The sequence below is a fragment of the Cynocephalus volans genome, chromosome 3 (genome assembly GCF_027409185.1).
Source record: "Cynocephalus volans isolate mCynVol1 chromosome 3, mCynVol1.pri, whole genome shotgun sequence".
Classification (NCBI taxonomy): domain Eukaryota; kingdom Metazoa; phylum Chordata; class Mammalia; order Dermoptera; family Cynocephalidae; genus Cynocephalus; species Cynocephalus volans.
This window is the reverse complement of record NC_084462.1, coordinates 116,632,921-116,660,824: the sequence shown is the minus strand read 5'-3', so window position 1 is coordinate 116,660,824 and position 27,904 is coordinate 116,632,921. Positions and strand designations below refer to the sequence as shown.

The following is a 27,904-nucleotide window of genomic DNA, read 5'->3' as shown; positions in this document are numbered from 1 at the left end:
CTTTTATGCAGATAGAATGGTTATTATCTTGACCTTGAAGTGGTCTTAACAGATTGTTGGCCCTGTTATCTAATTTCTGCCCCCCAAAAATGATTATAGATAACTTGTTAACTCCGTGTCATAATTTTTGGTAGACAGCCTTCTCTCTAACTTGTTACTGATTTATATTTTAAAAACCAATATCTAAGTAACCTTATTTTAGTTATCTGGGTAAGCATTACTTGTACCTAGTTTATCTTACAGGGCACAATAGGAAGTCACATTGCTCAGACTAAGTGCTTTAAAGAGACAATTTTCTGTCTGAGGTGGGCATTTGGTTATCACTGCTTTAAAAATTTTTCCAAGCTAAAGTTCACAACATAGAACACTGGCCCTAAACTACTTGCTGATTACAATGTTTACCCCTGCTAGTGAAAATAACCTCAGATCACCTGGAAGGTAAGCATGCAGGTATCTTCCTTATCAGGCTTCTCAATTTTCCCAAGAGCTCTGCAACGCAGAGCTCCACAGCTTGTCAATGCTAACTGGCAAGGGAGAGGAGGTACTTATTGAGGAGAATCACCTTGACACCACTACTATGCTATTTTATACTTTCAGAAGCTCCTTTGAGAAATAAACATTTATGAAAGCTTCCTTGAGAGTTCATTCATTCTAATATATTATTGGATCTGATCCTGTGTCGTGTTCTCACTGAAGAATCTGATGAAAGTTATTCATTCTTTCCATACCAAAAACAAACACACACTGAGCATATATTTAGGGGTGGGGGAGGTGAGGGAGACAGAATCACGAGACCCCTGAAGCTAATCTACAGGCTGAAGTTTAAAAAGCTCTGCTCTATACGCTCTAAAATCTATTCTCAAATTAGGCAAGGCTACTAGAGAGCCACACAGATAGAAGCCTCATGTTGGCCTGTACTGAAATGCTTGCTCTAAACTGTACTCAGGCACAATCTCACTTGCTTTGGTTGAGGCACACTAGAAAGAAGAACACTCTATTTACTGTGAAGGCAATAATAACATACAGCTTCTTCTTTCCGAGAATCTAGAGGGGATATGTCTCTCTGGTCTCAGCTCTGTTCCTCTTGAGCATCCAGCTCTTTTTTTAACCTTGTAGAAATGAACAGTTTTATAACATTACCATGTTTCTTTCTCCTTGGCTGCTAGAAAATTCATGGTATACCTCTATCATGTATTTAAGTTCCTTAAGAGCATACAATTTGTTTACTGACTTCACTTCTAACTCCATCTGATTTTAATTATTCTTTCTCTATTTTCATTATATTTTTAACTTTTTTTTATTTTGCCACATTTAGCAGAAAATCCTGAAATACCTCCTAAAGACCATGGGCTATGAGTTAAACTGTAGGAGACAGAAGGGAAAAAGTAATCTTTTTTTCACCTGTTTCCCCACAAGTGATCTATCCAATTCTATCTAAGTAATTTCCTAAAACACTTTTTATTTATTTATTTATTTTGTCAGTGATGGCGGCAATTATCTGAGAGAGGTAGTACTTCTTCAAAAAATTCATGCCTGAAGGATGTTTTAGAATTCTTCTGATTAATATAACGTGTACACGTTTGCACCTATAAGTATGTTTTTAAAGTAACCATAAAGATGAACTAGGAATTTCATAAAGAGTTACACACAGGAATAAATTTAAAACTTGGATTGTATATTTCAATGACTTGCTTCTTCAGTTAGAAGAATTTCAAATCTTTCAATACCGAAGCTGTAAATGCTTACAGGCACGTTGACTTTTCGAAACATCTCAGCACCCTTGTGAGCGTCCATCAATGCAATGTCCTGAGGTGTGGAGACAATCACAGCACCTAACCAAAAGATAAATAAAATGATGCTATCTTTTAATTCTTTATGGAGATATTATCTCCATCCAACATTATGTCGCTTACATGCTCAAATGGTCTACTACATTAACTATTGAAGTATTTCATATAAATTTTATATAAATGAATGAGAAAGGCAAGCAAATGTCTACTTTGCTCTTGCCTACCTTTCACTCCTCACTTCTAAAATCACAACTGACTGATCAGTGACTCAGGATCACGGCTATATCACTGGAACTTTCTACTCATTCAGGCAATGTGCTAGATGCACAAGGCAGGCCTTACTTTCAAGAATTTAATAATTTACTTTGGAGACCAAAAAATCAAGGAGTACAACAAAATGTGCTAATAAGCATTAGAACAGAATTATGCACAGGGTGTTACAGAATTATAAAGGAGGAAAATGAAGGAAAGCGAATTGAAGAAGGCAGGATGGTGAAGTATGACAAATATGGGGAAGCAAGAGTTAAGAAGCAATAGGGGAAATTTTTCAGAAAAGGGTAGTTCCTAAGTTGAGTCCTAAAAGTTTATATTCAAAATAGAACTTACACTGTGGAGAACAGTTTGGTGGGGTAAAACAGGGCTATGGCAGAAATTCAGATGCAAAATGGTGGTGGCCTGAACTAAGGTGGCACTGAAGTGAATGAAGGAGGTGGCTTTCCTGGATCTCCACTACTACCCTACAGAAACCAGATGGTACTAGGGCGTAGTGTTTTGAGAGAAAGTGTAGAATAACTTTTTTTTTTTTTTAAGTGGAAACAACAAAGGCCTGGTTATGACTGGCAGAGTCTGTGAATTTCTTAAATTTTGTGGTCACTTCTAGATGATAATCTGAAAAATAATTGACATAAACATATTATAAATCACATGACTAGCCATCACCTTCTAAGTACACAATGCCATGACATTTCAGAGTCCCAAACTGTTAAAATGGTACCAAGTGGCAGTCTCTGTCACGGCTAATATAAACATATGCATGATTAACAATAAATAACTGATTACACCAAGTGAAAGTGAAATCATACTAGAGAGTATTGTTTGAAAGGATATTTTGAAGAATTAGAACAGAGAAAAGTGGTGGGAGAGCTAAGTTATCACAAAGCTCATGGCAATATAGGCATGCCGAACTCAAAAGAACCTGTGCAATAGTAGTTAGCTACAAATTCATCTTGCAATCAGCATTTTCATTTCAGCAAAAACTTCTTCTTTCTCATTAGTCATTAATTTCAATTTTATTGATTTTTTAAATTACATAAGAGCTATAAATGAATTTATGTTTATAAATTATAACACTGTAAGTGACCTTACAGTAAAAATAAGTTAATATGGGGTATGGGAGCATGAGATTATTTTTCCTTTAGAAGGAGGGTCTACTCATTACTCAACTTTGAGATACCCTAGCTTTAGAATTCAAACAGATCAGGATTCAAATTTTGATTCCACAGCTGACTACCTTTGTGACTAGGTAATGACTTAACCAATCTGAGTTTCAGTTCTCCATCTACCAAATGGCATAGTAATATTTAGGTCACAGGGTTGAAATAATTAAATAAACTACTGTACACAGAAGCTTGACATGAGGCCTAACATTCAGTAAATGATAGCTGTTGCTATTGTTAATAATAACATCATCATCATCACTATGTTTAGTACTATTATTAATAAAATGCCTCAGAAATTGCTGGGAAGAACATTTTCCTATATGCTATCAGGCACCTCATCCTACTTTCCAAACTGTTCCATGGATTGCTACATCCTTCTATTTTGATTTACTCTGCCCAAAAAACCAGAAATTAGTCAACAGTTCTCTTTCCCTTCTTTCAAAGACTGATAGAAATCTCATCTCTGCAAAAATTATACTTTTCTAAACACATCCAATATATTTCTACAATATTCCACTTTCTAGATTCTGTTATCAATCTGTTTTACTGTTTTTTCATATCCAGTCATTTGGAAGAGATCTAATTCCAGCTCTGGCCTCAGGTAGCTGTGTGAATAATCTTGGGCAAATAACTCAGAATCACTGTGGATCTCAGTTTCCTTAGCTATAAAACTACTCCACCAGATAGTCTCCATGGTTTCATCTATGATTATATGATTTAGCATTCCCTCTTAACTACAGTTTCCAAAACCATCCCTGCCCAACCTGACTGCCCCGGTAATCTTATTTAAGTGAATGTGAAATGCTCCCTTCTCCAAGAAGCATAGACCCTCAATCTCAGAGCTATTCTCTTCATAAATAAACAGGGAACCTCATTGGCTAGTTCCTCCAAATCTTCTCCCTAACTATACACTAGTATATAGGGCATTCTCTGTTGTATTGGCTCTGAAAAGTACCCTTAGCTTTCATATGATATAAACATGTTAGTTTTAAATACTCTGTCTACTATGTGTATCAACACTATACAATATAGCTTTTCGAGGGCCGTTATGATTTTCTCACCTTTTTATCAAACAAAACTAATGACACAATACCTTGCACAAAATAGGCATTTAACAAAAGATCTGTGACTTAAACAATTTTCCTGTATTTTTCAGAATCACCTAGCCTAGATTACTGCAGCATAAACTTTTAGTTGGTAACTCCTTGAATTACATGTCAAGAGCTCTGGATTTTGGTTTTGTTGACTGTGTTAATGTACTATACCACCTTGAATAACTCACTAAATCTCAATGCATCTCAGTTAACTCCTCTATAAAATGAACCTATTTCCATTGGTCCTATTTAACTTAAAGAGCTGTTCCACTTAAAAAAAAGAGAGAGAGAGAGAATGTGAACATGTTATAAATGGTCAGGGACATTATTTTGATAGCTAAAGATCCCAGAGAGAGAGATTCAAGTGACTTGGTTTTCTATTAACCTTTGTTCTTACCCTTAACAAAGTATCACAAATAAGCATACATGCTATCTGAGTTTCTTTGTAGAGTATTATGAATGGCACCATTCAAACATAAAATAACTTTTTGACAAGGACTATCATCTTCCATGCCCCATCAAATGCTCACAAAACATGTAAACATTCCAAAGGAACTACTAGCCACATTTATGTGAGATATTTTAGTATAAGATCTTTTTTTTTTTTTTTTTTTTTTGGCTGAAATGTATATTCTTAATTAATGACCAAGTCCTTAATCACAATACAATCAGCCTTTAGGATACTGTCCTAAAAAAAAAAAAATTCTATTCCTTTTTGAAGAATACAGAAACATAACTGGTCCACACATAAATCACTACTTCTTTTGTTCTACCAAAATGGATGCTCCTTAATGTATGATGTGGTTACATCCTGATAAACTCATCATAAGATGAAAGAATTGTAAGTCGAAAATGCACTGAAAACACCTAACCTACCGAACATCATAGCTTAGCTTTGCCTATCTGAAATGTGCTCAGAACTCTTACACTAGCCTACAGTTCGGCATCTTGACAGAGTATCATACCACATACCACTAGCCCAGAAAAAGATAAAAATTTAAAGTATGATTTCTACAAAATGCTTACCACTTTCATACTGTCATAAAGTTGAGCCATCCTAAGTCAGGGACTGTTTGTACGTCATATAAATAATCATTTCAGACAGCCCTGTAATGACCCTTAGAATTGATAAGAAAATAAAGTACAAAAAAAAAAACAAACAAACAAAACCTCCAGTAAAATTGAATCTTAACCAATCTATGCATTTTAACCCAGATTTTTAAATTTTAAAGGAACTATGTCTTGTTAATATATCTCTCAGCTTGAAATGCAGTCTTCAAAACCTGATCATACATTTTATCTTAATGGTTTTCAACTTTCTACAAGGTAAATTGTAATTTTTCTCATGGCTCATAAAACATGAACTAATATGAACTGGTCTAGAATTTTCTCCCTTTATACCATCACTGATGACACTTCAGTTTTGCGATGGAGAGCTTGTTAGAAAACTTGTGCTCCCTCTACTGACCATAAGGAAATGTCAGCAGCAGCAAAAAGAATGTTTAGTTTGTAATAAATGAAATTATTTTCTGGGGGTAAAATGCCTATCTCAAGAATCCCATAGAGAATTCTCTATCCATTTTCTAGAGTAAATGTCTAAGTCCAAACAATGAAATAATATTGTTTAAATGCTATTTCCCAACTTGTGATCTTTTTAAATCATTTTTTATCAGCTGAGATTTACTATAAAAGGTTAACTGTCTGGCAGACTCTGGCAAATATATAAACATTTTACAAAATAATTATTTAGAGTATTGTCTTAATTGTTAATTCTCCAGACTATTAAGAGGAAAATCTATTTATAACTGCATATCTGGATTTGGTTCAGAATTCAGAGTAGTGAAACATTTAAAACTGATTATTCTAGATGTTAGGCTGATCATAATTATATCAGTGTGGAACTACTCAACTATGCATTCTAGTCTCCAGGGCCTAGATTGTATCTAATTCCCATAGTTGATTGTGAACTTTAGTGTTGTAATTTAAAAAACACGTACAACAAAACCTGCTTGGAATTATACCTGGAGGAATAATGCTACACCTTATATTGACGTGCTCAAGAATTGTAAAGTCAACTATGACTTTTAAAAAAATTAACTGCTATTCTTAATGTTCACAGTGCTCTTAATATTTAGTGCTGCTGATTTTCATTGATTTATTTGGAGATACATTTGTAGCAAAAGAAAATAATCACTCAATTTCTGCTGGCTTAACATAAACAATGCCAAATATATTTATAATTTTTTATTAACTATAAGTAGATTGGCTTTGGTATATTTTAGCTCTCACCTGTCTTCCTCATCTCTTACCCCCAAACTTCCTGAATTATAAACATTATTTGCTATAAGATCAAGAAATGCTCACTAATATCAATCAGCTTAAGTAAAACATGATTTAGGGCTGGCCCGTGGCTCACTTGGGACAGTGTGGTGCTGATAACACCAAGGCCATGGGTTCGGATCCCTAAATAGGGATGGCGGGTTGGCTCTCTTGGGAGAGTGTGGTGCTGACAACACCAGGTCAAGGGTTAAGATCCCCTTACCCATCATCGTTTTAAAAAAAAAAAAAACCAAAAAAATGATTTAAAAGGTAAATTCACCTCAAACATACTCACAGACTGTATTTCAACAGAAAATATAAATAATTCTTGGATGAGTCATATTGGTTTGGACTCTGCTTTCAACAGAGTAGAGAATTGACTATAGTCATGAAGAGGATATGTTTTGCTAATTTAAAGATCAATCTCAGAAATGAATTTTGCTTTAGGAAATTATGTCAATTGCTGCCAAAAAGAATTATCAAACACGATAAATACTGGAAACCACAGTAATTCGAAGTTTCTGGTGAGAAAGAGTGTGTGTACTTTGGAACTGTAAGAATTCAAGTCTGTCAAAGGAATCTGGATATATATCTGCTGTTTAGGGACAAAGATTGGTTCTTCAATATAATGGAGTCAACAGGTAATGGGCTTCCAGTCACTGCACCTTAATGATGCTACAAAGAATTAACAACGGCTATCCAGGCTAAGTTCACTAAGGAACCAATGGAGACGAGTGAGGTTTCCAGATTTTAAAGAGCTTAAATAGAACCAGGCAGTTCTATCCTGTGTTCATGTTCTCTTTCTCTTTTTCTCTCTCTTATTGTCATCTCCCCTATCCTCTTCTGATGTCTCTGGTGAAGTTAAGATAAAATCCTTGCTTCTTTCCAATCCTGAATCCATCTTTATGCTGATCAGCAAATACCTCGGGGAGCCTACTTGTTGCACACGTATGTCTCTACTATTCAGAAAGCTCTTTTGCTCTTCTGTTTCTGTTCATGCTGAACTCTAAGATTTAATATTTTGCATTTCAAATTCTGTTAGATGCATGTATAGCTCAGCCTGCCCGTGACTGCAGTGAGCCACTACTAACGGCTATTTGTTTAATAATGGAACACATACCTTTTTATACACATTCTTTCTCTAAAAGAAACTCCAGAGAGGAGAATTGTTATTGTCTGATAACCCTAACTTTATTTAAACAGGCATATTTCAGGAAATAGAGGGAAAGCTTTAGTCTATTTCCAAATACTGTCATATTTAATATGCAAAGACATTCTTCAGAACTATACCTCAGATCCTGATCACATGTTTAACATCTATGACCAAGTGCAAAAACTTTTTAGATTGTGGGACTTGTACTTTTTCTACATATAAATGTTTAGTGGATTTAAAAGTAGTTTTTAATATGAACCTGACTACATACTGGTCATTATACCACTTATTGAACTTTAAGACATTAAGGAATTTTAGCTGTCTGGCATATCATAAAAGGAAAGTCCAGAAATTCTTAAGCTACAAAACTGAATGAACTATCTGAGAAGCTTCCTATTTAAACACAGGCTAGAAGACCACCTGGAAATGTTGTTGTTCATTAGCCAATGGTATAATACTTAATTTTATAAATTTGATTCCCAATCTAACAAGGACTGAAGTTTTGGACTGAAATACCAGGAATGCCTTAAAAAATAAAATTCCGAATATAGTTTCTAGTCTTTAACAGTTGGTTACAATTTGTGTAACAAAAAAACAAGTTTATTTTGGAAAGAATTTTTATAATTTGATGAATAAAGGAATAACTCTACATAATGTAATTCTCCCCAAGTATCCACTAATTATAACTCTGCCCAACATTTGCATGGAAAGATGGTGCACCTGGAAGAATTCCAAAACTGACTGTCTCTTATAATATTCCATTCTAGAAATTAAAAACATAAATGAAGATGAATATCCCTTAATACTAGGAAAAACTATGACCTAAGTCTTCAACCTTTAAGGTGCAAGCATGTCTCTAGCTTTACAGTTTGAGGACGTTATAAAATGAAAAACTGTAGGAGAAACATAGCACTAAAATCCAACATAGCCAAACATTTTTCTTTGAGTTTTCAATGGTTTTCCAAGAAGTTAGCATTAGATGTCTTTAAAGAATTACTCTAGTAAATTTGAAAACAATTAAGAAGAGAAAAAACAGTTATTTGGCAAAAAATAAAAGATTTTAGTTTACCTAAGTGAAATCACTATATTCCTTTAAGAGTAAATACCAGATAATCAAGGAAACTATTTCAAGTAATGGCCTATGGTTATTCACTTATTTAACGCAGCAACAACAAGTTTCTGATCCTCCAATCCCCAATAGGTTTTCACATTACAAAAACCACTCTTCAAATTGGCAGTTAAAGAGTGTTACCATAAAAGAAATAATTGATTAAGCCAAGTGATCTGATGCTGACAGGGGGAAAATATGAGGGTGGACATGCATAGTTTTTTCTCAAGAATTTCTGATGAGTGAATAGGAGTTCAGTCACTGTGGCTGTATTCTCAACATCTTTCACAAGCAGTAAATGCCTTTCACTTTAAACGACGACTGAAATATTAGAGTAGCTTAACTGAAAATTCCTACCCCATCTTATTTAAACGAATGAGAAGCAGAAAGTCCTCTGGCTTTCCTTCTATCTATAGGGTCCAGACAGGAAGGGTCCTAGACAGGAAGAAAGGATATCACCTCATTATCATAGTATAACACCAGACTGTTAGTGCAGCTTTTCTTGAGCCCATGGATATTCAGCATATTAACTAGCTGACTGCACTGCCATACACAGTAACTTCTCCCTATCCAGGAGATAAGAAATCAAAACAGGGCCCACACTAGAACTGCCTGGCTGTTTTTTGTGCCTCTTTTGCCATTCCCTGTAAGAAAGAGAAAGATAGAACAAAGAAGAGACCATAATGGATGCCCTCTCAACTACTCAGCTTTGTCCTTTGTATTATAGAACAATTTCCAAAAGTTTCAGTTGTACACTAACCTTTACTTAATAAAGTGAAGGGGAACTTTCTTCCCTAACAAAAGAAACTCTTCTGTCCTTTACTCCCCACTATAAAAAACATACTGGCAATCACTGCTTATCTACAATATAAATATTCTGTTCATAAGTTAATTACAGTACAATTTTGCCTTGTGATCATATGAATTTTCACTAATTAGTCTGTACGACTGGTGTCTATATTAGCTTGCAAATTTTAGAAGGCAGAAATCCTGTCCCTTTGATTTGTATTTCATCTGTCTTAAACCACTAATTCACAGTCATAATAATGACCATGAAGAGATGCTATGTTGGTTATTCCTCCCTGACCCCCTCAAACTCTGCCCAGATTCATTCTCCACCCTTCTCTGTCCTGATCAGTGTCCCAGTAGCTGGCTTCTGTACACTGCATCATCTGAGTTTCCTTGCCCTCTGGCTCCTAATGGGGATCTGCCACTAAGAGGTACCAAGAAGAGATGAGACTGTGCGAGGAGAAAGAAACTTCAGTATCATTACCTCCCTCGCATGCCATTCCCTCCCACCTTGCAGTAGTTCTGGCAGTGGCCATGGCTTCCATCAGGTAGCCCTTTTTAATAGCTCCAGCAGTCTCCAGGACAACTTCTATTGCCACTAGTCCCTGGGTACTTCATCATCTCTTGCTGGTTTCCTTAATGCTGCCCACACCTCTGTAACTAGTCCCTTCATTAAACTCTGTTTTGTTGATTCCCTTTAAGATGTGTCACATGTTTCCTGCTAGGACCCTGACTAATATAGCACCTTAATATAAATAAGTTACTTAAACTCTCCAGTCTTCGGAAAAACAAAATACATAAACTCTTCACTTAATTCCAAGAGCTAACATCACATTAAGACAGTCTTCAGACAGTCATATAGAAGACTTCAATTATAGCAGAGGAAGAAAGAAAAATATTTTAGGTAATATCTATTAGAATTAAAATACCAGAACAGTACATATATTTTCAAAATTGTCAAGGAAATTATAATGTTTCTCAAAGAAATATTAATCTTATTCTATTATGGAAAAGCTGTTAAGTGTTCAAAAATTCCTAAGAGTGCATCAGTATGCACTAAGAAAAACAAAAACAAAACAGATTGCAACCCTGGAATCTACCCAATTCAGTATATAGCAACAACTGATTTATGAGTTAAACAAACAATAAGCAAACACACAGCAAACTATATCGCTAACCAAAAAGAGAAGAAAAATAATAAAATAGATCCAGCACTGACAACTCTGCCTTCTCCCCTTAGCAAGTTCAATAAGACAAAAACAAATCCAAGGACTCTAACTGGTTATCTCCCATCCTTATCCTGTCTACTTTCCCTCTAGCAATTACTACAACTCCTAGGTATGGTTCTAGTTTATACCTGTATTATGTAATGATTTGGTAGTCCATGTAAGCTCAAATTTAAATCATTAGCCACTAATATTGCTGTCAACACATTTATCTCTGTTGTTGCTATACAACAGTTTTAACACAAAGAGGATGATTTTTTTCTTTAAAGTTTCTTGTTATAATGAGCTTGTCAACCATCCCATGGAACAAAATGGAACACATAAAAAGAGTTGCTAATTAGCATTCAGAAAGAGGATCTTTTTCTTTTATGAGTCTGCCTCTATGAATTTTCCAAAAGAATGTCTCTTTCCAAGTATAAAACATTTAATTTTATTCTCAACATGGCTTAGAGCAATGCAAAATTGATTCTAATTCATATTTCATGACCCCCTTCCCCCAAAAAACTCTTTTTAAAAAGTGTTCAAGTAGTTTCTAAAAACACCACACATTTAGATGGAGCTTTTACATTCATTACCTCATTTGATCCTTACAAGTCTATGGGATAGGCAGGTGCTCCACAGGTAAGGATAAAGAGTCAGAGAGGTAGTTAGCACCTTGCTAAACATTACTGCAAGTACATAAGATAGTTTCTTATTATCTTACGATGGAGCAATGCTACCAACTCTCACTAATAATTTAACACAGAGCCTGCACACAACCAAACAGTAAGTTCCCAATGCACACTATTACCCCGGACACTAAAACAAAGTGAATATTAAAAGGTATCAACTGACCAAAAGGATATTATATATAGTATGGTAAAAAACATAACATAAATAAACACCTAAAATGAAAGTATTTTTCTCTTTGAGGGGGAGTAAAATAAAATGTATGTTTTTAAGAAATGCTTCCTTTAACAGATACATAGAAAAAAACTCTTGGGTGAAAGCAGTGGTGGGGCAGCAATCACAGAAATGAATTAGCAAGATGGTAAGAAAAGATAAACCATTCCACATAAACACTGATAACTAGTCAGACTAGCTTTGTCATTTGTTCAGTCAATATTAATTGCATAAGCTAATGCCCAAGGTACTCTAAGAGATACTGGCATAAATAGAAAAAAATTCATGCATTTATGCAGCCTACAGCCGTTTTGGGAAGATAATACAGACACACAGAAAAAAACACTCATACGCTGATTCAACATTTCCTGAGTAGTTACATAAAGGCAATGAGTTTGGTACTGTGAGAAATACAAAAATGAATGAAACAGATCCTAGCCCTCCAGAGGCTGGGAGGGAAGTCTGCTAGGGAAGATAACACAGGTATGCAGGTTTGAATGAAGAACATCACAAGTGCTATAGGAGTGGTCCAAATAAAATGCTATGTGAATTCCAAACAGGGAGAAATGATTCCAAACTGAGGGTTTGAGGAAGATGGCATGGAGCAGACATTTAAACTAGAAAGCATTCAGAGGTTATGCAGGATTTGATTGGGGAGGAAAGACATTCAAATGTACGTAAAGACAGAGACTCTGGAAAGTAAAGGGAAAAAGGAGAGGCAGTGAGTACACAGGGATTCTGGGGGAGGGATCCCAGGTTACATGAAAGAGTTTAAGTGAGAATAAGAAGGAAGTCAAATCACGGGGAGCCTCAAATGGGAGTCTCAAGAGCTTATGTGCTTTATGGGATATGGAACATAAGAAGAGGTAGAACACAGAGTATCGTAAAAGGGCCCTAAAGTCAATGATAATAAAGGAAAGGAAAATTAGGTTTATAATTAGAGAACAGATAATTTAGTTAAATCTTGAAGGGCAGACATGACTCCAAATTATGTAAATTAATGAAAGCCATGATTCAGCCAGGCTAGCAACTCTTCAGTTGGTGTCATTCCCTCTAAATCCTGGAAGCTGGTTCAATTTTGGTATCTCCTTAGATATGTTAGTTGTGAAATAACATTGGCCTAAATAAAACCAAACCTCAGGCATTAAGCCCTTAACAAACACATTTTAACAAATACACACATACACACACACACACACAGGCACAATTACAGGTCCCCCCATCCCAAACTCCCCTCCCACATCCTTTTTGGTAGATATTTTTGTTTGCCATTTTTCTAATTATAAAATTAATACATGTTTACCATAGAAAATCTAGTCTTTTCATTGTTATCAATTTTAATATAGACATAATAACTCACAATATGAATGCACTAACACTGACTGCTACAATTCAATAAAGGGAGCCACTGTGTCTAGAAACTAGCCAAATGCTCAAGACTGATATGGATCAGCCCAAAGATAATAGTGGTTTTCCAAAGAATTGCCTGGGGCTCTACTCATAAAGGCCGAAGGAAACTGCTTTTAGACTGCCTCCAGAACTTTCCCAGAAAGTGTGAGTTACAGAGGCCCAAAACAATCTCGCAGGACTCAAAAAAATTACTGAATATAGTAAGCACCAATACAGAACATTGGTTGGATATTCATCACATAAGGGTGCAGAGGTTTAGGCATATTAATGGGTAAATTTATTTTTATCAGGGATCACCCAGATTAGAATGATTTCAACCTAAATGATTTGAATGGACTAGGACTGAACTCAGAAAATCAATGAGTCAAACATTGTTGGGATTTACATTAGGGCAGCTTGACACAGATGTTAAGAGCATAAGCTTTAAACTCAATCAGAACTGATGTGACTCTTAGCTATGATATACTGTAACTGTGTGATCTTGAGAAAGTTACTTAACCCTTCTGAGATATAAGATAATAAGGATAATATAACACCTATGATAATTAAACACAAAAATTAAAGTATGGAAGATTGTCATTAAATGGCAGTTTATCATCAACAGGCAACTACCATGGTACCATTTCATGCAGAAATCTACTATCCTTAAAGAATTTTTTTTTAATTAAGTTTTAAAAATTATAAAAATTACATGTTCATTATAGAGAATTTAGAAAGTACTGATAAACACTAATTTTAATTCCACAGTCTAGAAATAACTAAGTTTGTGTATTTTCAAAAGCATCTTTAGTAACTGGCCCTACTTCTTTTTTAAATAGATTAGACTTGGGAAGTGAAATATATGTTGTTTCTATAGTAGAATTATACAACAGTAGGAGTTTTATTTTGGCTTTCTCCTCCTCATGCCAAAAAAAAAAAAAAAAAAAAAGCATATAAAACAAAGTATGGTACTATCGTGAATGAGCTACAAGAATCATTTTTATTCTTTAAGTCCCATCTCCATGAGTTGTTTTACATTCCCCTCAAACTCACAGACCCTTCTTCCTTTGAACCTCCATATCATAGGGTTTAGATCTCTCATGTGGCAACTTTCATATTCTGGATTATAGCTATCTGTGTTCTTTTCTTACTAGCCACTCTCTCCTGCTCCTTACTTTGCTCTATCTCCTAGAGCTGGGGCTATTAACCTGATGACTGTAAACCTCCTGAAAATATACATAAAATTAGTGTTTCTGTATATATAAGTACATTTTCCTGGAGAGAATTCATGGCTTTCATCAAATTCTCAAAAAAGGTTTGAGAGTCAAAAAAAGGTAAGGAACTCTAGTCTAGGAGAAAGACTGATTTACTTATTCTTGGATCCTCTACAGTGCTTAGCATCTACCTTACATATTGATAAACTTTTGTTGATCGAAAATTTTATTAATTAAGTAATAAAATCATATTTAGGTTTCTGTTTAATGCAATCTTTAAAAATATTTTTTCCTCTTTGGTCTTCTAAATCTTAATGTAAAAAATACTGTTTCTGAAAGTTGAACAGTGGTTGCCAGGGGCTTGGGAGGGGGCAATGGAGAGTTATTGTTTAATGGATACAGTGTATCAGTTTGGGAAGATGAAACTTCTGGAAATGGACATTAGTGATGACTGCACAACTATGTGAATGTAGTTAATACTACTGAACTGTTATGTATATTTTATCACAACAAAAAAAATGCTGTCTTATTCTCATGTAATATTAATCACCTATTACAGGGCAGATTCATCAGAGGAAATAAATAAATATACTAGTTACATTTAAGGATATAAGAAAGAAACTTTAAGGATGTAAGAAAGAAAAGGGAAGAAATCTTAACCCCATCTATATACGCTGCTGGTTTTGAAGTGTAAATACAAATTCAAATAGAGTAACTTAATCATAAATCTTGTCCATACAGAGGCACCATAACCTGAGTAAACAAAAGGAAACAAAAAATTGCTCAGGGATAGCAGTTTATCTTTGTGAACTAAATTAAACTCTTTCAAGGTACCAAGCTACTACTCAGGGCATAAATGATACTTTAGTCCAATTTTGTTCATGTTATCCATATGAATAACAGAAGTATTTTGGAAGCCTGCAATAGGCATTTCAAGGTATGAGGAGTAAATGTTATTCAACAAACATTTAGTTAAGTGTTTTAGTCCATTTTCTGTTGCTATAACAGAATACCACAGACTGGGAAATTTATAAAGAAAAGAAATTTATGAGACTGACTTCAGGAAGTAGGACCGGACACAGACTTCATGAATACGACCCCAAGAGCACAGGCAACCAAAGGAAAAATAAACAAATGGGATTATATCAAACTAAAAAGCTTCTGCACAGCAAAAGAAACAATTAACAGAGTTAAAAGACAACCAACAGAGTGGGAGAAAATATTTGCAAAATATACATCTGACAAAGGATTAATATCCAGAATATACAAGGAACTCAAACAACTTTACAAGAAAAAAACAAGCAACCCAATTAAAAAACGGGCAAAAGAGCTAAATAGACATTTCTCAAAGGAAGATATACGAACGACCAACTGACATATGAAAAAATGCTCAACATCACTCAGCATTCGGGAAATGCAAATCAAAACCACACTGAGATACCATCTCACCCTAGTTAGGACGGCTAATATCCAAAAGACTGTGAACGATAAATGCTGGCAAGGTTGCGGAGAAAAAGGAACTCTCATACATTGTTGGTGGAACTGCAAGATGGTGCAGCCTCTATGGAAAATGGTATGGAGGTTCCTCAAACAATTGCAGATAGATCTACCATATGACCCAGCTATCCCACTCTTGGGAATATACCCAGAGGAATGGAAATCATCAAGTCGAAGGTATACCTGTTCCCCAATGTTCATCGCAGCACTCTTTACAATAGCCAAGAGTTGGAATTCCGCCCAAATGTCCATCATCAGATGAGTGGATCCAGAAAATGTGGTATATCTACACAATGGAATACTACTCAGCTATAAAAACGAATGAAATACTGCCATTTGCAACAACATGGATGGACCTTGAGAGAATTATATTAAGTGAAACAAGTCAGGCACAGAAAGAGAAATACCACATGTTCTCACTTATTTGTGGGAGCTAAAAATAAATAAATAAATAAACACAAAAAAACCGGTGGGGGGAGGGAGGGAAGAAGACATAACAATTACAATTCCTTGAAGTTGATACGACAAGCAAACAGAAAGGACATAGTTGGGAAGGAGGGGGGAGAGGGAGGAGGGAGGGAGGTTTTGGTAATTGGCCACAATAATCAACCACATTGTATACTGACAAAATAAAATAAAATTTAGAAGGAAAAAAAAGAAAAGAAAAGAAATTTACTTAGCTCATGGTTCTGGAGGCTGGCAAGCCCAAGAGCATGGTAGCAGCTTCTGGTGAGGGCTTTTGTACTGTGTCATAACATGGCAAAGGGCACCACATGGGGAGAGGGAAAGACCATGCCAGCTCAGGTCTCTTCCTCTTCTTGTAAAGCCACCAGTTCCACCATGGGGACCCCACCCTGATGACCTAATCTAATCCTAATAACCTCCCAAAGACCCCTCCTCCAAATACATATGAATTTGGGGATTCAGTTTCTAACACATGAAATTAAGGGGACATATTTAAGGTACAGCATAAGCTAAAAATTAAGCAATATAAAATATTTCAAAACTACTTAAAACAAAGAAAAAGCAGGCTATACAGTACAGTGATTACAAAAAGGATAGATTATTTTCATATGTTACTTTACTCCCATCTCATACTTTATAGCCTCCTCACCAAAGAAAAAGCCTCAGACTCCAGTAAGGTTACAAATATACTCAAACATCAAAAATATTCATATTAATGAGGATATACTGATATTTCTAAGCAAAATGTATATCTTGTCAAAAACTTAAGATTCTAAACCTTTCGAAAGGGCTGATGTCAATGATATCGCTTAGATAACCAATAAATGACTGATCTGCAAAGATCAGAAAATCTTTAGAAACAGATTAAATTCCAAATTACAAAAAAGATATCCACTACCATATTAAAGTATTATGTACTTGATGTTAGCTATTATGTTCATTGCTCTCTTGACCTTAACGTTAAATAATTAGCACAATATAAAATTCTCCCATAGTTGTATTTACCAAAAAGCCAATTGTGATATTTTGAAATACAGTATATATTTGGTCCTCCTAGTCCTTGTCTCCTGACAAACAGTTTCTAAAATCCTTAGAATCTCCAAAGTGCTGTCTTTTTGTATGCTAATGAGTTGACTGAAGGCTGGCAGCTCCTAGGTACCTTCAGGATAGGGGCTGGTCACAGGAAAGACCAAGGCAGTCCCACCCCAACCTCAAGCAAGGGGAGAGGGACTGAAGGTTAAATGCTCACCATGGCCAATGATTTAATCAATTGTTGCTACGTAATTAAAGCTTCCATAAAAAACCAAGAAGCCTGGGTTTGGAGAGCTTCCAGACAGTGAACACATGGGGGTTTTCGCCTCTACTTGATGGCAGAGTGGCATATCCCAACTTCACAGGGACAGAAAGAAGTTCCTGCACTTCGGACCCTTCCAGACCTCGCCCTATGTATCTCTTCATTTGACTGCTTATTTATATCCTTTAAAGTATCCTTTGCAATAAACAGGTAAAGTGTAAGAGTTTCCCTGAATTCTATGAGCTGCTCAACAAATCAATCCAACCTGAGAAGGGACTTTTGGGAACCCCAATTTATAGCCAGTTGGTCAGCTGCAAGGCAAAACAACCTGTAGCTTTAGTGTGGCATCAGAAGTTGGGGGGTGGGGTCGGCAGTCTTGGGGACTGAGCCCTCAACCTGTAGAATCTGATGCTATCTCCAGGTAGATAATGTCAGAACTGAATTGAAGGGACCCCCCCTAGTATCCACAGAACTGGTTACTTCCTTCCTAGTGGGGAGAAATCCTCACAATTGGTCACGTTAGTCAGTCTTTTGTGCTGTTACTAAGTAAGAATATAGGAAAAACACACACTTTGTATTTTTTCCTCACAGACCAACTTTCCTAATATTTACTCTTATTCAATATTCATTCAGTAAATATTTACTAAGTACCTACCATGTACAAGTACTATAAGTGCTGGACAGTAGTGAACCAAACAGCTGTGTTCTACATAAATACTACTTAAGTGCTACTGCTCTTCTAGAACACAGGTTTATATTATCACCATTTGAAAGTGTCTTTATGTTTTTGTAAATATACTCATTCTGGTAATATTTTGAAAAATTCAATTTATGCTTCTGATCTCTAATGAAAAACTTATAAATGATGATTTTAAGATAAAAATGTTTGCCTGTCATTGTTTGTCTTTCTGTATAGCAATAGCAACATATCAAAGAAAGCACAGATTACTTCCAATTTTTTAAGATTTACCTGAAATGGGAATATTCTGTGAGACCGATAACTGCACATCTCCGGTTCCTGGTGGCATGTCAACAACTAAATAATCCAGTTGGCCCCAATCTACCTAAAAACCAAGATGACATAAATAACATCATTGTATAACACTTCTAGTGAATAGTGATGTAAATAAGATTAATGTGCGAACAACAAATCTAAAATAACCGCTATAACTTGACCCATCAGTAGGTGTCAGGCACTGTGCTGAGGGCTAAGGATGATACATGGATGAATAAGTGACACTCACTGCTTCTAGCAGACCTTCTCTGAATGATAAGTTTAAATTTCCAGATGACCTGTACACAAATACCAACAGTGAACCCATTTCACAGTGGGCTTCTATTCAGGACCAATCATTTATTTTCACTGGGTATAGCCCGCATTTTGCTTAAGAAGGTCTTAGCTTTTTGTCTCAGGTTTTTTGGTATAGCATTTCCTACACTAATATAATTTTTTTAAGTTTATTATTTTTACTACATAAAAATAAAACAAACTAATAATGAAGACCAAAACTTATTAATAAGAAAAAATTTAAAATATAACTAGAGTCTCCATACTACTAACATTTTGTTTATTTCTTTCCAGGCATTTTTTAAAAGTATCTATACCTAGAAAATTCAAGTCCTTAATGCTCAGCCTCAATGTAAATATGTCTTTAGGCTCTTTTTCTCCTCAGACAGTTCTTCCCTCTCAGTCCCCTGTCCTGGTGAATGACCCAGGACCCTCTTAGTTGCCTAAAGCAGAAACTTGGAATCATACTTAACTCCTCCGTTTCCCTCACTGCCCACAGTCAGTTATTTTGTCTTCTAAAACCATCTCAAATGCATCCATTTCTTTCTTTCTCCACTGCCAAGAACCCAAGTAAGGCCACTACCACCTATTACTATTAAAGTCTTCCAACCAATCTCTCTCTTTCAGCAATGCCCTTCCAATCTGTTCCTAACAACACTGAAAAATAGTCCATCTAAAAATGCAAGTCTGATAGTGACACTTTTTTTGTTTAAAACTCTTCCACTTTTAGGATAAAGGTCAATATTTGAAATGGCAAGGCTTTAGAAAACCAGGCCCTGTGAAGTGCATTTGTTTTATGCATACTTCACAGTTAGTGTTCCTACTATGCACTTCCCCTAATCACTCATTCATTCATTCATCCAAGAAATGTTTATTGGGTACCTACTGTGTATTGGGCATTGAACTAGGTATTAATAATTAAATGATGTCATGGTCCCTGCCCTCACAGAACTTACAACATATAAACAGATATTAAGCAGATAATCATCCAAATAAATATATAAGTACCAGTTTCATAATACAAGAAGCATTGTGCAGACAGTAAAATGTGCAAAGGAAAGAGCTTATTAGCTTTGAGAAATTGAAAGATTAATATGGCCAGAGAGCAGTGAGTGAGGAGAAGGGTATCATTCATTTACTGTTGTTTCACAATCTGTCTTCTTCTAAACTGTAAGCTGAGATAGAACACCTTAGCACAGAATGTATATACAGGAGATGCTTACTAAGTTTTCTTTCAAGGAATGAATAAATAAATGAGCACATGCAAAGGTTTGAGTTTTGGTTTTTTTTATCCTAAGTGGAAATTGTGTATATAATTCCATCTTCTGCTTCTTAAAACTTAATAATGCATAATATACCTTTCCATATAATCACATTTTTTAAATAATAAAGTTTAGATAATGTTGGGTCAAACAGATTCATTCATGTACTAACACATCTACTCAACACATATTTATTGAGACTCAATTAGGTGCCAGGCATTATTCCAGGTGATGGGTATGGAGCAATGAACCAAACAGAGTCCCATGGATGTGATATTTTAGGAGGGAGACATGCAGAAAGACAGACAGACAAACAAATCAGAGAGTAACAAGTGCTATGAAGAAAACTACCAGTATCCCTTATTGTACAAAATTACTCAGTTCCTGATTTGGATACCCACGTCAAATGAGAAGAGATGTTTTAAAAACCTCTTCAACTCCTGAATTTCAGATAGCAAGTATCAAGAGTTCTGGTAGTGAAGGATTTATCAACGAATTTCTTCGAATCTCTTTGATCCCCAAGGTCAGATGGTTAGGAATATTTGTAGAGTAGGGAGGAACAAGAGAACGGTGGAAAGTGCTACTTTAGTCAGGGTGATCAGAGCGCTGAATGAAGTCAGAAAACAACCGACACAGATATGAATGAAAGCATTCCTGCAGAAGCCATAGTAAGTGCACAGGCCCTAAGACAGGGATGTGCTTGGCACATTCAGGGAGTAGCTAGGAAGCTGGTATAGTCTTTCTAAAATAGCACCCCCAAAACCACCAATCTCTCTCCCTCCTTGACATTTTTTTCTTCAAAACATTTATCAGCAACTGATATTATATACTGATTTGTCTTTTAGGGATCCTATGCTATTTCCCAAACACAAGTACTTGATACTGATATAATAACATACTTTAAGAGAATGATGAAATGATGAACATAAATTTGTTCGTTTTCAATAGAGGATGCTTTGGCTTGAAAAATAGTTACAAGGTTACCCATGGCAATCATCTATGAAACGATCTCCAAAAATGATAAAGGATACTTTTTATTTTACATCCTCAGCACTGAAACTCCTAGCACTGGCAGACTGACAAGTCTATCTGTTTCAGAGAACATGAAATGGCTAGTGCCAACAATTTATTGTTCCCTGACATTTAATCTTATTTATTATGTTACCTCCAACTTCTTAATTCTTTAAAGAGAACTGCTATTAAGGTTCCAAGGAACTAAAAATACTTCACAGTTAATTCATTTCAAATGACTATTATACTTAATTTAAACTACCTGAAAGAAGAACTTGGCCAAGCACTTTCATTACACATAGTAGGCTTTCTGTATAGGCTTGCTGATTAGAAATGAACTGAACAAAAGTCAGTATCTGAGATCTACTTTTCTAGCATTCACTAATACAAACATTGAAATATACTGTCTTTCAGGAAGTTCCAATTATCTTGTAAAAGTGCAACCAAAAGCATTGATTTTAGAATGATTTAGGGATTCTCTGGATTCTACTTAGTATTTGTTTACTCATATAAACTATGTTTTGGTAAGTATAGCCAAATAAGTACTCGTAAAACACAGAGGAATCTCATTTAGTAAAACCCAGTGGTACATCCAGATTTTGTGTGGCTTGAAGTATACAGAATTTACTTTTGTACTTAATTTTGTGTTTATAATTTTGTACTCTTAGAGAAGACCATTCAAATTGTATACCTGGCTTCCTTTCTCCACCTAGAACATTCTACAACTCCCAGGATCTCACAGGGTTCCACGCAAACGTGGACCCCTGAGCTTAAGCTTTATTAGGCTCATAGTAATCTCACCTCTGGTAAAACCTTAGTTACTTCTTAGGCTCCAGATTCAAAGGATCCCATTGGGACAGACTGAATCAGTCTAGAAGTGGATTTACCAAGATAGTCTAGAAATTCCCCAGAGAGGTGGCACTGCAGGAGAAAATGAAGCAATGTAGCTACATGTCAAATATGTGCATCAAGCCTGAATGGGAACATAAACAACATAATGAGAAAATCAAAAACAAAGCCAGTAGCCAGGACAGATGAGAAGGATGACGTAAGGTGCAGGTTAGGGACAACAGTTCAGACCTGACTCTGCCAAGAGAGGCTTCATCCTTGTCCTGTGCCTTTTATATAAAAAACACATGACCTTTATTCCCCTCTAAAGTGTTTCAGAACTTTGGGGTCTAAATATAATGCAGTCACTGAGCTTTTGTCCAAAGCCATTCGTATAACATTAGAACAGTTGTTTTTTCATTTGTCTTTGTGATATTGTGAAATATACATTTGATCCATTTCCTGACATAAAATCCTAAAATCCTTGTACTCTCTAGAGTGATGTGTCTTTTTTATGCTAATGAGATGACTGGTAGCTGGGGGTTCTGATAGCCTCAGGATGGGGGCTAGTTGTCAGGGGAACTAACCACCTGATTAGAGAGTTAGAAAATCAGTCCCACTCTCCAACCTCCAAGGAGGAAAGAAAGGCTGAAGGTTGGCTGATAAACCAATGGCCAATCATGTAATCAGTCATGCCCAAGTAATGAAGCTTCCATAAAAACCCAAAAGGACTGAGTTCTGGGGGCTTTCAGAGAACTGAACACATGGAGGTTTCTGGAGGGCGATGCACCAGAAGAGGGAATGGAAGCTCTGTGCCCCCTCCCCCATACCTCGTCCTGTGCATTTCTTATCTGTATCCTTTGTAATATCCTTTATAATAAATCAATAAGAGGTCATCATCAAGATGGTGAAATAGGCAATCCCTTGCATCACTCTCTCCCACAACCAACAGATTTACAACTATTAAAAAGCAAAGACTGCTGAGACCGCTGGAGCTCAGGGGAAGAAAAGGAGAGACCTGCGAAGTTTGTGAAGGCAGGAGATGCTGGGGCAATATGGAGAAGGGACCACTCTGACCTTTTTGAGCCCCCATCACTTCAGGGCCAACCTACTGAAGAGTGAGCAGAAGCTGAAGCACACAGAGCATTTGAGCCAGCAAAAGCTGCAGCTGAACCCTTTGAATGAAGTTGCTTGGAGTCTGCAGGCGAGAAGAAGACTTCAGATTGCATTATGCCAGCCCCCGGACCAGTAATAACACTGACAAGGTTCCCATGGACCTACACAGGAGCAAGGGGCCTCAGCCAACCAAAGAAAGGAGCCACCCAAAGGCCAGTGAGTCACTGAAAGGGACCCGTGCACAGCCTGCCCCACAGGAAGCATTTGGAGTGCTTGGGGGAGGTTGGCCTACCAGGGGAACACTGGGACACAGCATGGGCAGCAGTCTGCCTTCTGATCAGCACAGGCTCACTCAGTGGAGACTGGTCAGAGCAACAGAATTGGAGGGGGGGGTGCAGATTGCTGAAAAGACTCAGTCCCAGGCCAGAATTTCCACACAGCTCAGGTGTACCTGACTTCACAAGACCCAGAAGTGATTAAAAGGCCAAAAATTGAAATCTGATCTGCACAGAGAGCCTTCCCCAGAGAATCAGCAGCAAAGTAGCAATTTAGCTTAACCACAGAGCTCAAGTGCTAGTCCCCACAGGAAGTTCCCCCAAGTTTGGAATTAATCAAAGGACAACAAGTTAGTTCCAGTGCAGTGTTAAACTGGTGGTGGTAGCTAATAATCCACCATGGAACTGGAAAAAACAAACAAACAAACAAACAAACAAACAAAACAAAAAACAAAAAAAACAACCCACAGACCAGAGACAGAGCACTGATATTAACCAGTAAAGGTGTACCACCACCAAAGAATACCTATAAAATCTTGAAGAGGTAGCAGTCTCCTCAAATGCCCAGGCATCAACATAAAGACACAAAGATCAAGGAAGAAAAGAGAAATAGGACAAAGGAAACAAACAATGCAGCAGCAATGGAACCAGAGGAACAGTGGATTTATGAAATGTCTGACAGAAAATTCAGAATAACCCTCTTAAGGATGCTTAGGAGTCACAAGAAAATACAGATACAAAATTAAATGATATCTGGGAAAAAATCCAGGAGCAGAATGAAAAACTTGACAAAGGAATTGAATCAATTTTTTAAAAACCCAACAGAAATTCTAGAAATAAAGAATACATTGTCTGAACTAAAAAAATTCAACAGAAGCTCCAACAGCAGATTTAATCAAACAGAGGAAAGAATCAGTGAGCTTGAGATAGAACATATGAAATTATCAAATCACAGTAGCGAAAAGAAAAAAGAATAAGAAAAAAAGAAACAGAAATACAGAAAATACAGGACTCCCTCAAGTGAAATAACCTCTGCATAACTGGCATACCCGAAGGAGAAGAAAAAGGAAGACATATAGAAAGCATATTCAAGAAAATAATGGCTGAAAATGTCCCATGTACGGAGAAAGATGACAGCATCCAGGTAAGGAAGCTCAGAGGTCACCAATCAAATTCAATTCACGGAAGAACACACCAGGGCACATCATAATCAAATTATCAAAAACCAAAGACAAAGAAAGAATACCAAAAGCAGGAAGAGAAAAGAAACGTATAACATTCAATGGAGCCCCCATATGTCTCTCAACAGATTTCTCAGTAAAAACCCTACAGGCCAGAAGAAAATGGGATGATATATTCAGAGTTCTGAAGGAAAAAGACTATCAGTCAAGAATTCTCTATCCAGCAAAACTAACCATCAAATATGAAGGAGAAATAAAGTCTGTCCCAGACAAACAAAAGCTAAGGGAATTTACTAACACTAGACCTGCCTTACAAGAAATGCTTAGGAGAGTTCTTCAATCTGAAAGAAGGCAATGCTAATGAGAAGCAAGAAAACATTTAAAGGCACATGTCAAGAGCCATCCTGCAGGCTACAAGGGGGTCCCATGTGTGTGGCACGGCTCCATGGAATTTCTTGTTTGTTCACCTTTGGTTGCTTGACAAGGCTTCCCAGAATTAAACAGCCTAACCTTTTGGCTTAGTATGGCTTTGGGAAATTACCTGGAGTTTCTCAAAGGACATGTTAAAATATATCAAAATTAACTGGTTTATTTAAAGGGCATTGTCAGTACTAAAGGTGTTTTTGATGCATGTTTCCAGTATGGGTTGGCTCAATTTAATTTTGTTATTAATCTTCCTTATTAGTGATATGTGCATGGACCCATTGTGGCTGTGGTCATGCTCTTATACATGTGGAATGAAGTTATTATGTTGGATTTCTATCCACATCCCCCAGGGAGATGGTGGGTCCAAGTGCAGTGATGTTTACAACTAATTGATTGTTAACCAGTTACAGATTTCTTTGTTTTCCCCATTCCCACAGTTTCACTTGATTTACCAAGAACATGTTGTTTCCCTAGTAATAATAAGAATGGTATAGTGTGTTTTTGTTAGTTTGAGTAGGATCATTTAACTTTTCACTTTGTCCCCTATGCTGTTCCCGGAGTCTATTGGCAGGGAAATAAAAGGTATAAACATTGTGATTTTGATTATAAATTAAAATGATCAATATAGAGTATAAGCAATATTAAATTGTTAACTGTAACTAATCAATGTTATTAAAATCAAGTACAGTAAGTAAAAGTAAGATTAAAAAGGGGTTAAATTGAAAGTTAAGAAGGTTAAGAATTATAGTTTAAACTAAAAGTCTGATGCTCTTTAAAGCCAAGCATGCTGCTACTGTATAGTTTCCTGGCCACAAGCCACAGGCTTTGGGGTGAACTATTGATACATGAGTAGATGTTTTTGTCACAGCATGAGTGCCTCGGAATGTTTTGACCTTTCTTTTTCAATCGAAACAAAATAAGAAATGTTTTGATTAAAAGATGAATCATTATGTAAAAGATTAAGTAAAAACATATAAATAAAGCAGGATTCTTGTGGTCGTTGTCCACTGATGCACTGGACATCATGGTCTATGTCTTTTCTTTCCTCACCGAAGCCACACCACCTATTCGGGTCCAACGAATCCTGTGGAGCTGGTCTCCGGCGTGCACATAACTCATTACTTTAGTAAGTATACTGACAACTTCAAAATACTCCCGTGTTGTAATAATGGTGAATAAACCATTCATATTCTTCATATGAGGACTAAAGGATAAACATAATAAGACAACAACAAATACAACAACCATATAAAAGACAGGTAATATTAAAAGATGTAACTTGAAACAACAAATGTCAAAAAGTGGGGGGGGAGTGATGCTAAAGCTTAAAGCAAGATTTGCTTTTTCTTTTTTAAAAATATCAAAGTTAATTTGTTATTAGTCTAAAATAATCTGTTATAACTATAACATGTTTATTGTAAGCTTCATGTTAACCATAACACAAAAACTTATAAAAGACATACTAAAAATAAATAGCAATAAAGCAAAATGGGAAGTTAGAGAAAGCCACTCAATCACAAAAGAAGGCAGTAAGACCAGAAAAAAGGAAAAAGGATCAACAAAACAACCAGAAAAAAGGTAACAAAATGGCAGTAGCAAGTCCCCATATATCAATAATAACTCTAAATGCAAAAAGATTAAATGCCCCAATTAAAAGGTACACTGTGGCTGAATGGATTATTAAAAAAAGAACCAACAATATGCTGCCTACAAGAAACTCATTTCACCTATAAAGACACACACATTCTGAAAGTGAACGGGTGGAAAAAGATATTTCATGCAAATGGAAACCATAAAAGAGTAGGAGTAGCTATACTGAGGTAAAACAGACTTCAAGCCAAGGAAAGTATAAAAAGATAGGGAAGGTCATTATATACTGATAAAAAGATCAATTCAACAGGAGGATATAATAATTCTAAATATATATGCACCCGATTCCATAGCACCCAGTTATATAAAGCAATTACCATTGGACCTAACAGGAGAGATAAACTCCAACACAATAAAAATTAGGGGCTTTAATATTCCCACTTTCAGCAAAGGACAAATCATCCAGATAGAAAATTAACCATGAATCATCAGATTTAATCTCTACTCTAGGCTGACTTGACCTAACGGACATTTACAGAACATTTCATCTAACATCTACAGAATACACATTCTTCTCAGCAGTACAAAGAACATTCTCTAAAATAGACGATATGTCCAGACACAAAAAAAGTCTCAACAAATTTTAACAAATCAAAATCATATCAGCTACCTTGTCCAACCATAATGGAATAAAACTAGAAATCAACAACAAAAAGGGACACTAGACACCACATGAATACATAGAAAATAAGCAATATGCTCCTAAACAACGAATGGGTCAAAGAAGAAATCCAAAAGGAAATTTAAAAATTACTGGAGACCAATGAAAATGAAAACACGACATACCATAATCTATGGGATACAACAAAAGCAGTTCTGAGAGGGAAGTTTACAGTAATAAATGCCTACATCAAAAAAGAAGAAAGATTCCAAATAAACAACCTAATGTTACATCTCAAGGAGATGGAAAAACAAGAACAAACCAGACCCAAAATCAGTAGAAGGAGAAAAATAACAAAGATAAAAGCAGAAATAAAAGAATTAGAGATTTAAAAAAAATACAAAAGATTGTGTACAAAACTATGCTATCTGCCCTAAACGAATCATTGTGCAATATATGCATGTATTGAAACAACACACTGTACCTCATGAAAATGTACAAATGTTAAAAAGAAATAAAATTTTAAAAATAATAAATAGGCAAATGTAAGTAAAGTGTTTCCCGAATTCTGTGAGTTGCTCTAGCACATTAATCAAACACAAGGAGA

At 35.9% G+C, this 27,904-nt stretch overlaps 1 protein-coding gene across 4 annotated transcripts in view; it reads right to left on the bottom strand.

Annotated features, from left to right (window-relative positions):
• The window catches only part of NUBPL (NUBP iron-sulfur cluster assembly factor, mitochondrial), a 227,801-nt gene that overhangs the window by 29,768 nt on the left and 170,129 nt on the right, over positions 1–27,904 (bottom strand). For all 4 annotated transcript variants that reach the window (XM_063090625.1, XM_063090627.1, XM_063090628.1 and 1 more), the window contains 2 exons: positions 18,630–18,723; positions 1,747–1,832 (listed from right to left, as the gene is read on the bottom strand). In XM_063090625.1, the coding sequence (XP_062946695.1) occupies positions 1,747–1,832; positions 18,630–18,723 (180 nt within the window). The remainder of the gene's footprint in view (positions 1–1,746; positions 1,833–18,629; positions 18,724–27,904) is intronic.